At 43.2% G+C, this 15,468-nt stretch overlaps 1 protein-coding gene across 1 annotated transcript; it reads right to left on the minus strand.

Moving 5' to 3' along the window:
* Positions 1-1,532: 1,532 nt before the first annotated feature.
* On the minus strand, positions 1,533-15,468 carry LOC116408348 (coiled-coil domain-containing protein 172-like). The gene is made up of 6 exons (XM_031895124.1): positions 15,391-15,468; positions 12,263-12,348; positions 9,745-9,861; positions 9,105-9,206; positions 7,660-7,761; positions 1,533-1,733 (listed from the first exon to the last, which is right to left on the minus strand). The coding sequence occupies exons 1-4, from the start codon at positions 15,410-15,412 to the stop codon at positions 9,177-9,179; spliced, it is 255 nt and encodes an 84-aa protein (XP_031750984.1). The 5' UTR covers positions 15,413-15,468; the 3' UTR covers positions 1,533-1,733; positions 7,660-7,761; positions 9,105-9,176.

Here is a 15,468-nt window from a genome sequence, read left to right on the forward strand (position 1 = left end):
ACTTCGGCTATGTTTACAGTAACTTATTTTTTTGAGTTGAGTTTTAAAGGGGTCGTTCACTTTTGGGTTCTTATTATTATTATTATTATTATTATTAACATTTATTTATAAAGCGCCAACATATCCCGCAGCGCTGTACAATAAGTGGGTTTCATACATTGGACATAAAGAGTAACATATAAAGCAAACAATAACCGATACAGGAGCCCTGCCCAAAGAGCTTACAATTTAGTATGATGTAGGGACTGGTATTCTGAGACTATTTGCAGTTGGTCTATATTTTTTATTATTTGGAGTTTTTGAATGATTTTACTTTTTGTTCAGCAACTTTTAGATATAAATGTGTGTTATATTGTTATAATTAGATATAAATTTGTTACATTGTTATAAAACAATGTAAGAAAAGTCAGTTCTCTCCCCCAGGCCTGTTAATCTGTACAGATACAGTGTTTAGGGAGTCAGAACCAGCAGTGCAGGGACAGATACTGCTTCACCTGCCATTACATTTGCAACTACATGTAAAACAATTTAAATGTTTATTTGAATATTGCTTTATTATTTTATATATATATATATATATATAAAATTTGAAAAAGATGCAGCACACGGGTTATTTGCAAAAAAAGTGTATTAAAAAGAATCACATCACATATGCATATGTGATGTGATTCTTTTTAATACACTTTTTTTGCAAATAACCCGTGTGCTGCATCTTTTTCAAATTTTGTATGGTGGAGGGACGTAGCGGCGTCCTGAAGTTGCGGAGCACCGGGGTTCGCATTATGGATGAGTGCGGTGACAGTATTATATAAGTATATATATATATATATATATAATATAAACCATAAAGATAGATTCCGCACTCACAGGACTTAAATAAATTACCACTTTTATTTAAGTCATGTGAGTGCGGAATCAATCTTTATGGTTTATGTGATATCTGCTATACTGCACCCAGGCACATTAGCCCCAGAATTATACGTGAGTGCCTGTATTACCATGTAATATATATATATTCATTAAGCAATTAAAAAAACACTGTTCACAGTAAAGATTTTCTTCCACTTGGGCTGTGGGTGCAGCATGGAACTATGGGAAACCAAATAAAATCAGAGTAAAATACAGTCAGTGTAGGAGTCACACTTTCAAGTCTCAATAACTGATATTCCCTAAATACATGTTGGCAAAAACTTATACCAAAACAGTAAGGGGCAATTCTCTGCTCTACTAGGGCCCCCCATAAAGCCTTAGGCCATAGGTCTTCTACATACAGCTATTTTACTTCTGCAGTAGTGTCAGCCATGATAGACAGAATGTAATTACACATGTTGTACATGTTGTGCGTAAATGTTTGTAGCTTCCAGTGTTTGTTGCTAAAGGGGCATTAGGGGGTGATGGTTTGGAAGCGAGTCTGTTGCACCCCATAATGCGGCCTCTGTGGGCACCCTGGGATTATCAACCTGCTCACGGTGAGGGTAACCCCAGGGGGCTCAAGACAATGAGGAATGAGGAAGCCTACAAAGTCTAAAAAACATGTTTGGACACAAATACCTTTAATGAATAGAGCAAGTACAGCCATGCAGGGTGGGACTGGGTTGGGGGGTCCCATCCCTCGTGGGCCCCACTGACCCAGACCAGATCCCTGCCTGTCCTTCCCCATCACAGAGATTATTCCAGAGTCTCCTTGCCCTGTGTAGAACCTGCCCAGTCTTCTGCCCGTTGTTCTGTTTCTTCTGTAACAGGGAAACAAAAACATGATATTAAGCCTGTGAGATATTCCTATGATACAGACACGCTACATTCTGCAATAAATATGGTGCTTATGGTCCAACCATAATATCCACGGCTTGTGGATTACTTTTCCATAACATCCCAAAATATGAGGAGTTACCAAACGCTTCAATCTTTTGCCTTTCATAAATGTAACCACAGCAGGCCCAGGGAACAGTAGGCAAGGGGGGGCAGTAAGGGAAGGTGGTAATTGTAGGTAAAAATGATACGAGTTGGGGAAAGTAAGAAAAGATGGTGACTGTAGGAAACGGTGGTGACAAACCGTCTGACAGATATCTGGCCAATGCCCATTCACTTTCCTTATCTGCTCAGGTTGTTTAGTGATAGTTATTTACATGGAATTGCCCCCTATTTAGTGGCATTCTGCCCTTGGCACAGTTGTTCCGTCAGACAAATTAAGGCGGCCATACACGGGTAGATTTAAGAGCAATTCGGCAGCTTATCTGCCTGTGTATGGGCTCCACCTACAGGCCTACCCAACCAGCATCTGCCCTACAATTGGCCAGATATCAACCAGGCAGGTTAACATTTAGTTAACTTTTTTTGTAATAAAAAAAAAAAATTCGGCAGGTTTGATCTGTCGAGTGCCACTGAGTCCTATGGAGCTTTAGAATTGTAGTAATTACTTCATTGGTTTCTATTTCACCCGGTTTAATGGGGGAGTTAATCACTTCATTGTTTCTATTTCACCCAGTTTCAAGTGAAACTTAAACACATTAGGGCTGATTCACTAAAGTGCGTTAAAACATGCGCTATTTATAGCGTGCGGTAAAAATTTTATGGCATCTAAATTTTGGCGACTTAACGCACGATTCACTATAAGCATACTTGTGCTAATTTACGCGCGATATTGCATGCGCGCAAATTACCGCATGCAATAATACTGTAGTGACTCGCGTGCTAATTGTCGCGTCTTTTTTAACGAAAAAAAACGTGCAATAAAATTTATCGCACTTCAGTGAATCAACCCCATTATTTTTTTCCAAGAATGAGCCCCAATGCTCCTTAAATGGCTGCTGGAGCAATTCCCGTTTGGGAAAAATAAAGACGATTTATGGAAATGAACTTCCATTTAAACTCGAATTTGTCAAGTTTTAACAATAAATTAACTGTTCCCAGCCCAATACCCAGCCAACCCGGTCAGTATTGAATGTATTCTCATTCGGTACCACTAGATGGCAGTAGAGGATTATTGCAGCAATTGTAATAGCTTCAGCATCGGCACAAAGCCAGAGTTATTTTAAAAGGAACATATATTTTGTAACTTTTATAATGTTGTAATTAGCGGCATTATAAGATAATAAGCACATTGTGTGCATTGCTCTCAGGGACTGTGGGATTTATAATGCATTGTAACCTCGTTTTCAGCTCAATCACTGCCTTCCCGGATTAGTACCAGTAGAACATGGTTTACACTGGACTCTCTCACCCAGAATGGGCCTTCGTTAAGTGGAAGTCCGGCTTGGGACTCCTCCAGTTACATGGGAGTAGGCGAAACAATAGGTTAGCTGAAAGCAGTTCTAATGTGTAGCGCTGGCTCCTTCTGAAAGCTCAGACTCAGGCACACTTTACTGCTGCGCTGCAAGTTGGAGTGATATCCTCCCCCCCTCACCCCCAGCAGCTGATCAGCAGAACAATGGGAAGGGAGCAAGATAGCAGCTCCCAGTAGGTATCAGCATAGCACTCAATAGTAAGAAATCCAAGTCCGGCTTGGGACTCCTCCAGTTACATGGGAGTAGGAGAAACAATAGGTTAGCTGAAAGCAGTTCTAATGTGTAGCGCTGGCTGAAAGCTCAGACTCAGGCACAATGCACTGAGATGGCGCCTACACACCAATATTACAGCTACAAATACATTTGTTGGTCCGAGAATAAAAGGTTAAATGGCAGAGGGAATTATTAGCTAGATATACAAAGTCCCCCATAAATATCATGACGGTGTCCCTTTAAATAAATATAGGTTAAGGTTGGAAGCATTTTAGGGGATACAAGATGACAATTAAGTGCCACTTCCGTGCAGGGGGGAGGGTATAAATGAAAGTAACAGCCCCCCCCCCCCCCCCGTGCAGTGAAGGGGGCAGAATACATAGGAACCAGGGCTACTTAGTGACACATTAAAGCCATTATTCCAACAGACTATTAATGGACACACCAGGCTGGGCACTAATAGGGAGGGAAGGGAGTGTTTGTGCTGAATGGAAGTCATAAAGCAAAGAATCATAAAACCCAAAGCCCAATTATAAATAATTCATTTCACTGAGCAGAAAAGGAGCGAGGGAATGAATGAGCTGTCGGAGATTAGCAGAATATGCTACAGAAAATAAAAATGCTGCCTGATACTGATTTGTGCAAAGGATTTTGGGGACAAGATCAGCGAAATCAGGGCTGGAGTTTGAATAATAATAATAAGCCCTGCAGTCAATGGGCTTCTATATGGGCACAGAACCCCTCAGTGACTGCTAATATCCTTATCATTTACAGTAGGGGGTACATTATCCCTTATAATACATGAGTAATACTCAGAGTTCCCTGTATAACTCAGCCTGCAGCCTGTCCCCATCTTGCCCTACTGTCTCCATCTTACCCTACTGTCTTCATCTTGCTCCACTGTTTCCATCTTGCCCTAATGTCTCCATCTGACCCTACTGTTTCCATCTTGCCCTACTGTCTCCATTTTGCTCCACTGTTTCCATCTTGCCCTAATGTCTCCATCTGACCCTACTGTTTCCATCTTGCCCTACTGTCTTCATCTTGCCCTACTGTCTCCATCTTGCCCCTACTGTCTCCATCTTGCCCCTACTGTCTCCATCTTGCCCTACTGTCTCCATTTGACCCTACTGTTTCCATCTTGCCCTACTGTCTTCATCTTGCCCTACTGTCTCCATCTTGCCCTACTGTCTCCATCTTGCCCCAACTGTCTCCATCTTGTCCTACTGTCTCCATCTTGCCCTACTGTTTCCATCTTCTCCTACTGTCTCCGTCTTGCCCCTACTGTCTCCATCTTGTCCTACTGTCTCCATCTTGCCCTACTGTTTCCATCTTGTCCTACTGTCTCCATCTTGTCCTACTGTCTCCATCTTGTCCTACTGTCTTCATCTTGCCCTACTGTCTCCATCTTGCCCTACTGTTTCCATCTTGTCCTACTGTTTCCATCTTGTCCTACTGTCTCCATCTTGTCCTACTGTCTCCATCTTGTCCTACTGTTTCCATCTTGCCCTACTGTCTCCATCTTGTCCTACTGTTTCCATATTGTCCTACTGTTTCCATCTTGCCCTTCTGTCTCCATCTTGTCCTACTGTCTCCATCTTGCCCCTACTGTCTCCATCTTGTCCTACTGTCCCCATCTTGTCCTGTTTCCATCTTGCCCCTACTGTCTCCATCTTGCCCCTACTGTCTCCATCTTGTCCTACTGTCCCCATCTTGTCCTACTGTTTCCATCTTGCCCCTACTGTCTCCATCTTGTCCTACTGTCCCCATCTTGCCCCTACTGTCTCCATCTTGCCCCTACTGTCTCCATCTTGTCCTACTGTCCCCATCTTTTCCTACTGTTTCCATCTTGCCATACTGTTTCCATCTTGCCCCTACTGTCTACATCTTGTCCTACTGTCCCCATCTTGCCCCTACTGTCTCCATCTTGCCCCTACTGTCTCCATCTTGTCCTACTGTCCCCATCTTGTCCTACTGTTTCCATTTTGCCTTTTTCTCAACATCTAAACTTATTTGCACTTCTGTCACATAGCCATACTGTGCCCACCTTGCCCTGTGGTCACTTAATTATCCTGCTGCCTCCAGCTTGCCTCTTTGTCACCATCTTACCCGCCTCTATCTTGCCATATTGTATTCCTCTAGCTCTAGTGTTGTTTCATTTCATCACACCAGAGAAATATTTTTCAGTTCAGACAGGCTGTGATGCAGCTGTACAGTACATAGGGGAGCGTAACTATGGATTTTTAACCCTTAAAATGTCTGGCTATTGTGTGAATGGGCTACATTTCCATTTTGGGATAGGGCAGTTTGGAACTAGGTGCTCCTGTCAGGAACCAGAGGGTGTAATAATGAGAATTATTTTAACAAATTAATATAATCTCCCAGTAGATTAATTAGTATGGCGCAGATCAAATGTCTTCCTGACCCAGAAGGGCACTAACTAAATCCTATTAGGTACAGCACTGCTTACTACTCTAAACTCACTAGTCCTCACCTTAACAAACAAATACTAACACTAAATAGGACACTAAGAATACACAGAGGCTGCAGTGGTTACTGTTCCCCTCAGGAGCCAAACAGGATTTGCCATAAGTCCCTGGTGGGGGGGGGGGGGCGGGCAAATTGATACTGGTACTTTTTGCTCAGCAACCAGCTTCTTCCAGTCTTCCTGGTATCCCCAGTCAGGCCTGGACAAGTGAATGTGTGGTATGGAACTTCTAACAAGACTTCTGTACTATACATGCACCCTAATAGATATGGCCCAGGGGTCACCCAAGAGTATGGAAGAAAAATTTCACAAAGTAACTACAATGTGCTATGGGACACTGGTGTACGGCAGACAAGTGGTTAAGGCACTGCATCCCCAAAGTACAGGGGGCATATATAACACGAATTGCCCCTCTGCGGCGCTACAGGAGAGATGGTGCACCTTCAGTGCCGATATTGTACTGCAATCCCTGGTACAGCGGCACGGCTAATTGTGAGTGACAGTTGCCTTTCTATGGCTGTCAGAGAAGGTCAGGCAAATAAATATCATCAATCAAAGTGAAATGTGTGTTTTACTGAGCCCTGGCTAAACGAATGATTTGCTTCCAAGCAACATGAACCTTTTTTACTTCTATGAATCAATGGCTGGATGTATGTTTTCTGCCAAGCGCTCTTTGGATTGACATTAAATAAAGGTGACATTTTTGTGACATGATATAGTGGTTCTATGGGCATGTCATTGGCAATCTATTATCAGCTGTAACATGCGATTGGTCGTAGATATCCTGGGGGCCTATTGCTGCCCCCCCATTTCTATTTCCGTCTTCTCAACTCTTGTTCACTCTTCCATTTTTCCTCCATCTCCCCTGCTCTCACACTTTTGGGCACCATTTATATAGGTTCTTTTTATGTATAATCTTTAAGTCCAGTGCATTATACTCATTTATTGTACTCTCCTAGGGCAGCCCCTGCTACCCAGTGTTGGACTGGGGCTGCAACTTGAAGGGTCCCCCTGACAATCTCCAGCCCCCCCCCCCCAAACAGGGGAGCGGGCCTGGGTTAGCAGGAGCCCACCAGGTTTAAGTTAAAAGAAAAACAATTCAGTGTGGAGTAAGCACTGATATTCAGGGCCCCGTCTACTACTTCTACTGCCTCCAGTCTTTACAGCTGACATAAAGTACAATATGGATAGCTAATATGGCTGTATTCAAACAGGGCACACCAGGGCTGCCCCCTAGTCTGACCCTGAGGGTGTATCTTAAACTATGTTATTTTCTATCTTTCTTTCTTTTTAGTCTTCTATTAAAAATTCCCCATGGGGGCTAATTTCAATATGCTGTAATGGATGTATTGTTGTATTGACAATAAAGTTCTCTTGATCCTTTCGTCTACTTGGGGCATCTTCAGGGGCACAGATCTTCACTGCCTAAAAACTGTAGGTGCCTTGTGCTGGTACAGAACCCCAAAACATAAACTTTGATCAAATTTAGTTCTCCTTTAAAGCACAGTTATCTGTTCGGCTACATATGATGTTCTCTTGCTCACTGGTGTAAAATGGTGCTTGTCTTCAACATCTGGTTGAAAGTGTAGCCATAGCAAGAAAGCCCATTGGATCACAAACACATACGTTACTGAACTTTCCAATAGAGATCCAATTATAGGAAGGAGCGGGTACCTTTCAGAGTATTTTGTAGTTGCGCCAGATTATCGCTGAGTGTCTTCTTCTGAACTTGTAGAGCCTTTACATGGAAACTTTCATGTTTCAAGGATTCTATTTCTGAAAAAAAAATCATCATTATGGAACAAAACTGGCAAAACCAAATTAACAGAATTTGTTTGTGAATTTAAATCAAGTGACTTTTATGGTTTTTTCAGGTCATTTTGGAAAACAAGATAATACTAAGAGGGTGATTTATCCACGGCCGTGCTTAAAAAAAAATTCTATTTTGAGTTATGCTTTGAAAACTCAAATGTTTTGGTTTGGTAAGTGCAAAAAATCCAAAAACTGGAAAATAAAAATGTGCCATGTAAAAAGCTTGCGAGTTTCTATAGAAGTCAGTGGGGGTTGTCATGTTCTAAAACTCAATGTTTTAGAGCTCGTAGACTTGAAAAATTTGAGATAATCGAGTTTTTAATTAGAACGAGTTTTCCTTATAAATAATAAATAAATAATAAAAATAAGCGACTATTTGGTATGCAAGGTTTTTCAATGTAGCCAAATTGCATTTGCAGTCTGTTGGCACGACGGCCAAGTACTATAATTTCGTGCAAAAGTGGGGGTGAGGTGCAGCCAACAGAATTATCTATTTGGAAAGATAAATATCACAAACCACCACAAAGGAATGCACACAGGACATGCCACATTACAAGGGTGAAGACACACTGAGCTACTAGTAGCAGCTACTTTTTCATGGCTACTAAACTACATAAAATACTTTGCCAGTAAATGATCAGCATTGTCTATTTTAGTAGCTGTGACAAGTAGCTGCTACTAGTAGCTCTGTGTGTCTTCACCCTAAGGGCAGTGACAGACAGGGAGATTAGTCGCCCGTGTCAAATCTTCGTTGCCGCGGGCGACTTCTCTCCCCGAAATGCCATCCCACAGGAGAGAATGTAAATTGCCGGTGGGATGGCATTAGCGTCGCTACGATTTCCGGAAGCTGCCCGATCTTGCCTTGAGAGGAAACTAAGAGTGAAGACACACAGAGCTACTAGTAGCAGCTACAGAAATAGACAATGCTGATCATTTACTGATAACTGACACTATGTGAGTTTTACCAGAGGCAATTCTCAGTATTGTCTATGGCAGGGGATTTTCTGGCATTTAGTAGCTGCGACAAGTAGCTGCTTCTAAGTAGTTCCATGTGTCTTCACCCTAATGGTGAAGACACTGAGCTACTAGTAGCAGCTAAAGAAACAGACAATGCTGATCATTTACTGATAACTGTCTCTATGTGAGTTTTAGCAGAGGCAATTCTCAGTATTGTCTATGGCAGGGGATTTTCTGGCATTTAGTAGCCGTGACAAACAGCAGCCCATCCAAATCCCAGAAAGACAAGCCATTCCCAAGGTGGCAACTAGGCTGGCAGTCAAGGTGCCCATATTATTTGTAGTACCTACCATAGTGCCGCTGCCTCCATGTCTAGCTGCTCCATCTCAGCTTTGGCTTGTTCTCTGAGCAGCAGATCTCTGTTACTTGTCAGCCGTGAAGGGGTAGTTCACCTGCAAGTTAATTTTTATTATGTTATAGAAAGGCCAATTCTAAGGAACTTTTTAATTGGTCTTCATTATTTATTATTTATAGTTTTCAAATTATTTGCCTTCTTCTTCAAACTCTTTGCAGCTTTTAAATGGGGGTCACTGACCCTGGCAGCCAAAAACTATTGCTTTGTGAGGCTCCAGGTTTATTGTTAATTTACATTACTTATTTTTCTATTTAGGTCCTCTCCTGTTCATATATCAGTCTTTCATTCAAACCACACCGTGGTTGTTAAGGTAATTTGTATCCTAGCAAACAAATAGCTGCTGAAACTCCAAATGGGAGAGCTGCTGAACAAAAAATGAAATTATTAAAAAAACTACAAATAATAAAAAATGAAGACCAATTGCAAATTGTCTCAGAATATTACTCTCTACATCATACTAAAAACTAAACTCCTAAATACAAATTCACCACACTTTACCACAATAGAAATCTATCCTAAAGGCTTTACAGTGAAAGATACAATGCAGTAAAATACCCCTAAAGCTTTTGACATACACGCATGGTTAAAAGTTCCTCTTTCTCCTTTAGCAGATCTTCCTTTTGAGATTCTAAAACATCCTGGTGCTTCTTCAAAAGGAGTCGCTGGCATTGTTTCTCAGCAAGTCGCTGAACCTGAAAGCAAATGAGATAAAATGAGAGCAGGAGCAGGCAACTAGGGCAAGTTGGTATCATTATAGAGAAAAAATGGCCTTGGTTGAACAGGAAGGATGGAGCAGGCTTAAAGGAACAGTAACATTAAAAATGGAAGTGTAAAAAAGTAATGACAATATAATTTAATGTTGCCTACTTACTAACTGTTTATACCCTCCTATGAGTCTCTTATAAAGGTCTATTTTATATATATATTGTATATTATGTAATAGGGACAGAATTCAATTTTTTTTGTGTATTAGCCCAAAGCCATGGACCCCATTTGATACAAATGCCAGTACACAAGCCCCACCCATTTATAAAATATTTGTGATTACATGTCCCACACAATGTCCTTTCTGTCTGGGCAGGGTCCCTCTGTGGTTCCCCATTCTCTATGTGCCCCTCACCTTCCCCTCTGTCTGGACAGGGTCCCTCTGTGGTTCCCCATTCTCTATGTGCCCCTCACCTTCCCCTCTGTCTGGGCAGGGTCCCTCTGGGGTTCCCCATTCTCTATGTGCCCCTCACCTTCCCCTCTGTCTGGACAGGGTCCCTCTGTGGTTCCCCGTTTTGTATGTGCCCCTCACCTTCCCCTCTGTCTGGGCAGGGTCCCTCTGGGGTTCCCCATTCTCTATGTGCCCCTCACCTTCCCCTCTGTCTGGGCAGGGTCCCTCTGGGGTTCCTCATTCTCTATGTGCCCCTCACCTTCCCCTCTGTCTGGGCAGGGTCCCTCTGGGGTTCCCCATTCTCTATGTGCCCCTCACCTTCCCCTCTGTCTGGGCAGGGTCCCTCTGGGGTTCCTCATTCTCTATGTGCCCCTCACCTTCCCCTCTGTCTGGGCAGGGTCCCTCTGGGGTTCCCCATTCTCTATGTGCCCCTCACCTTCCCCTCTGTCTGGGCAGGGTCCCTCTGGGGTTCCCCATTCTCTATGTGCCCCTCACCTTCCCCTCTGTCTGGGCAGGGTCCCTCTGGGGTTCCCCATTCTCTATGTGCCCCTCACCTTCCCCTCTGTCTGGGCAGGGTCCCTCTGGGGTTCCCCATTCTCTATGTGCCCCTCACCTTCCCCTCTGTCTGGGCAGGGTCCCTCTGGGGTTCCCCATTCTCTATGTGCCCCTCACCTTCCCCTCTGTCTGGACAGGGTCCCTCTGTGGTTCCCCGTTTTGTATGTGCCCCTCACCTTCCCCTCTGTCTGGGCAGGGTCCCTCTGGGGTTCCCCATTCTCTATGTGCCCCTCACCTTCCCCTCTGTCTGGGCAGGGTCCCTCTGGGGTTCCTCAGGGGAGCACAAGGGACGATTTTTGCAGGGGGCAGAGGACCATCATCTTTTGAGTTACACAACTGGTTACTTATTCTGTATTCTCTCAGCAGAGCCCTTGCTGCAAGTATCTGGAAGAAAGCTGTTGTTGCTGAACTGTAACTGGAGATGCTGTGGCAGCCTTGTGCGTTTATATGGTCACAGAACCCCTCATTGACTTCTAATATCCTTATCATTTACAGTAGGGGGTACATCATCCCTTATAAACATGAGTGATACTCAGAGTTCCCTGTATAACTCAGCCTGCAGCCTTGTGCCTTAATATTGTCACAGAATCCCTCAGTGACTTCTAACATCCTTATAATTTACAGTAGGGGGTACATCATCCCTTATAAAACATGAGTAATACTCAGAGTTCCCTGTATAACTCTGCCTGCAGCCTTGTGCCTTTATATGGGCACAGAATCCCTCAGTGACTTCTAATATCCTTATAATTTACAGTAGGGGGTACATTATCCCTTATAATACATGAGTGATACTCAGAGTTCCCTGTATAACTCAGCCTGCAGCCTTGTGCCTTTATATTGTCACAGAATCCCTCAGTGACTTCTAATATCCTTATCATTTACAGTAGGGGGTACATTATCCCTTAGAATAAATGAGTGATACTCAGAGTTCCCTGTATAACTCAGCCTGCAGCCTTGTGCCTTTATATTGTCACAGAATCCCTCAGTGACTTCTAATATCCTTATCATTTACAGTAGGGGATACATTATCCCTTAGAATAAATGAGTGATACTCAGAGTTCCCTGTATAACTCAGCCTCAAGCCTTGTGCATTTATATGGTCACAGAACACCTCACATCATAAACAATATCCATTCATTGTTGCATTTCTTCCCAAACGTACCTAAAAATATTTTAGAAAATCATAAAATTAGAAAATGCAACAGTTTTTGGTTAACAGCTGTGTGATAAAAGGTGAAATTTGCCCTGTGGTTGATGGTGGATTAAGACCAAGTCTACCTCTTTTACTCATAGTTTTACACATTTTTATGGCAAGAATAAAAGTTAAGGTTTAATCTGAGTGCATCTTTCACACATTGGAAATAAAATTGTGTGAATAATACCTTGGTCTCCAGCGTTGCCTTTGCCTCTTCAAGCCTCCCTGTGAGACTTCTTGCTTCTTCCTGACACTTGTGAATTTCTGATTTCACTAAAATAAAATAATAATAATTATCATATTTTCAATAATATAAAGTTTGGTGACAAATGGCAGTGAGGGCCCACAGGGGATATATTGGCCTTGATTTATTTTCCAGCGTTCATGTTGGCTCCCATGGGCAAAGGGTATTAACACTTGCATACAATTTATTGTATAGTTAATTCACATTAGTTCTTAGTAGGTTTCTGGCGCTGTTCAACAACTGAAGGCCCACAGGACCGGCACCACAGGTATAAAGTGCCACCAGGACCATTTGCCCAGTTGCAGTTGATGCTATAACTCTCTTATAATAAAAAGCTACCTATTTCTGGTTATGTTTATGCACTTAAGGGATTAATATGACTAAAAATGCCACATTTTATATACAGAAGTTATTACGCCAGCCTAAAGTTTCAGCATCTCAATAGCAGCCATGATTTAGGACTTTAAACTTGTCACAGAGGGTTACCGTCTTGGAAAGTGTCTGCGACACTGCACATGCTCAGTGGGCTCTGAGCAACTGTTGAAAAGCTGAGCTTAGGGGTCGTCTCAAATGATCAAGCAGAAAATGAGGTTGGTCTGTAATATAAGCTGATGCTACAGGGCTGATTATTACATTCTGATGCTAATTGCACTGGTTTCTGGGCTGCCACTCAGTAATAATTATCTGTATTAATTACTAATCAGCCTCATTTTGTGACATTTTTATACAGTATATTGTGAGTCGACCCTAAGCGGCACAGAGCATGTGCTGGGAATCAGCAGAAAAGAAGATGGGGGGCTACTAGGGACATCTTTGGGGGCACAGATCTTCACCGCTAAAGGGCAGTGGTTGCCTTGGGCTGGTACTTGGCCTACTTCTTTAGTTAGGTTTTAGTTCTCCTTTAACCTGAAAAGCCCCAAATCTTATCAACTTCCTGGTTAGCCCCACCCCTTATATATTCCTTGATTTGGAAGTGTTGCCCCTAAATCTTGCCTATTGGGAGGCAACACCATCTTGCCCTGTAACCCTACAGTCACCACCTTGGAATGCTGGGAGAGCTAAAAGTGCGTATCCATAACGTGAATACGAAACATCTGATCTCCACATATTCACACACAGTAATTACACAGGGGCAGCAGGAATATAATAGGAGCAGTCACTCCGGGGAGTTTCAGCCATTCCCAGTACTTACAATATGTTGGCTGCAGTGTCACCTTTTTGGAATAATCTCCATGCTGAATAGCTAATTAGTTAAGGTGCATATAGGGTTACAACCTGGCCGCCCCATCTGCCCATTTCCCCACTCAATGTCCTCATTGCCCCTCTCCTCTCCTGGTAAATTTATAATACCCTATAAATCCCTTTCTTTCCTCATCGGCTCCACTACCCGATTACCCTTATAAGAACAGACCCACCTCCACTCTGCCCATTTCCCTGCTCAACCCACCCCATGTCTTTATCACCCCCCTGCCGTTAAATTTGTAATACCCTAAATCCCTTTTTTCCTTATCGGCTCAACTGCCCGATTACCCTTATAAGAACAGACCCACCTCCACTTCGCCTATTTCCCTGCTCCACCCACCCATTTCCCCACCCCATGTCTTTATCACCCCCTGCCGTTAAATTTGTAATACCCTATAAATCCCTTTTTTCCTTACCGGCTCAACTGCCCGATTACCCTTATAAGAACAGACCCACCTCCACTTCGCCTATTTCCCTGCTCCACCCATCCCTTTCCCCACCCCATGTCTTTATCACCCCCCTGCCGTTAAATTTGTAATGCCCTATAAATCCCTTTTTTCCTTACCGGCTCCACTGCCCGATTACCCTTATAAGAACAGGCCCACCTCCATTCTGCCCATTTCCCTGCTCCACCCATCCATTTCCCCACTCTACGTCTTTATCACCCCCCGGCCAGTAAATTTGTAATGCCCTATAAATCCCTTTTTTCCTTACCGGCTCCACTGCCCGATTACCCTTATAAGAACAGGCCCACCTCCATTCTGCCCATTTCCCTGCTCCACCCATCCATTTCCCCACTCTACGTCTTTATCACCCCCTGCCAGTAAATTTGTAATACCCTATAAATCCCTTTTTCTTCACCGGCTCCACTGCCTGATTACCCTTATAAGAATAGGCCCACCTTCACTCTGCCCATTTTCCGGCTCCACCCACCCATTTCCCCACTACAGCCCATTTCCCTGCCCAATCTGTCCGTTTCCCTACCCTATTATCGTCATCACTGCACCCCCAAGTGCTCTCATTGCTGCCCCCACCCGAAGGCCAGTATAAAACCCTATTGTTGCACAGAAATCATTGTAGTCTGCAGCAGGCATTAAAAATTGGATAGCCATGTTGGGCATGTATCTACACATAACTAACTTTGACCCGTGCAATCTTTGTGATGCTTATGGAGGTCCCAGTTGGATCAATAAGCAGGCGAAGTACCAAATGCAGCGCCACCAATGCACAGACTCGTTACAGTTACACACAGAGACTTATCAATTACTGGAAATTGATAAACAAGGATTTAAAAGGAATAAAAAAAAAACAGCCCTCCTATATTTTTAAACGTTTGCCCTTTTGGCATTGGCTAATGTTTACAGGCTAGGCTGGTAAAATACCAGACAGGTGGCAACATTACCCACTATGACAACAGAATTACCACCACCTCCCTTTTAAACCAGACATAGGGGGTTATGTAATAAAAGGCGCTACATTTGCCCAGGAGCAGTAACTCAAGTAGAATTTACTGGTCACCTGTTTAAAAGCAAAAGTCTTATTGGTTGCTATGGGTTAATAGTATATATTTACCTTGCATGGCTTATTAGCGGTTATACTGCATATAGCAGGGCACATACCGGGTAGCCACAGGGAGAGCTGCTAACTTTTCTGGAAAAAAATACCGGCCTTCCTATAGTTTTATGTTTGTTTCCCTATTAATAATATTGGCATCAAGCACCTTTTTACTGTCCAGGCTGGAAAAATACATACAGTCCAGGTGGTAAGCCAAACCCCAGAGAGCTTGGATCTATAGGAGTGGAAATTCTAATATCAGAGCTAATATTCACCCTCTCGTAGGTGTCGGTTCATCTCAGAGGCCTGTTGTTCTGTCAGCAGAATGTACTGGAACAGAGAATCCAGACTCC

The sequence above is a fragment of the Xenopus tropicalis genome, chromosome 1, assembly GCF_000004195.4.
Source record: "Xenopus tropicalis strain Nigerian chromosome 1, UCB_Xtro_10.0, whole genome shotgun sequence".
Classification (NCBI taxonomy): Eukaryota; Metazoa; Chordata; class Amphibia; order Anura; family Pipidae; genus Xenopus; species Xenopus tropicalis.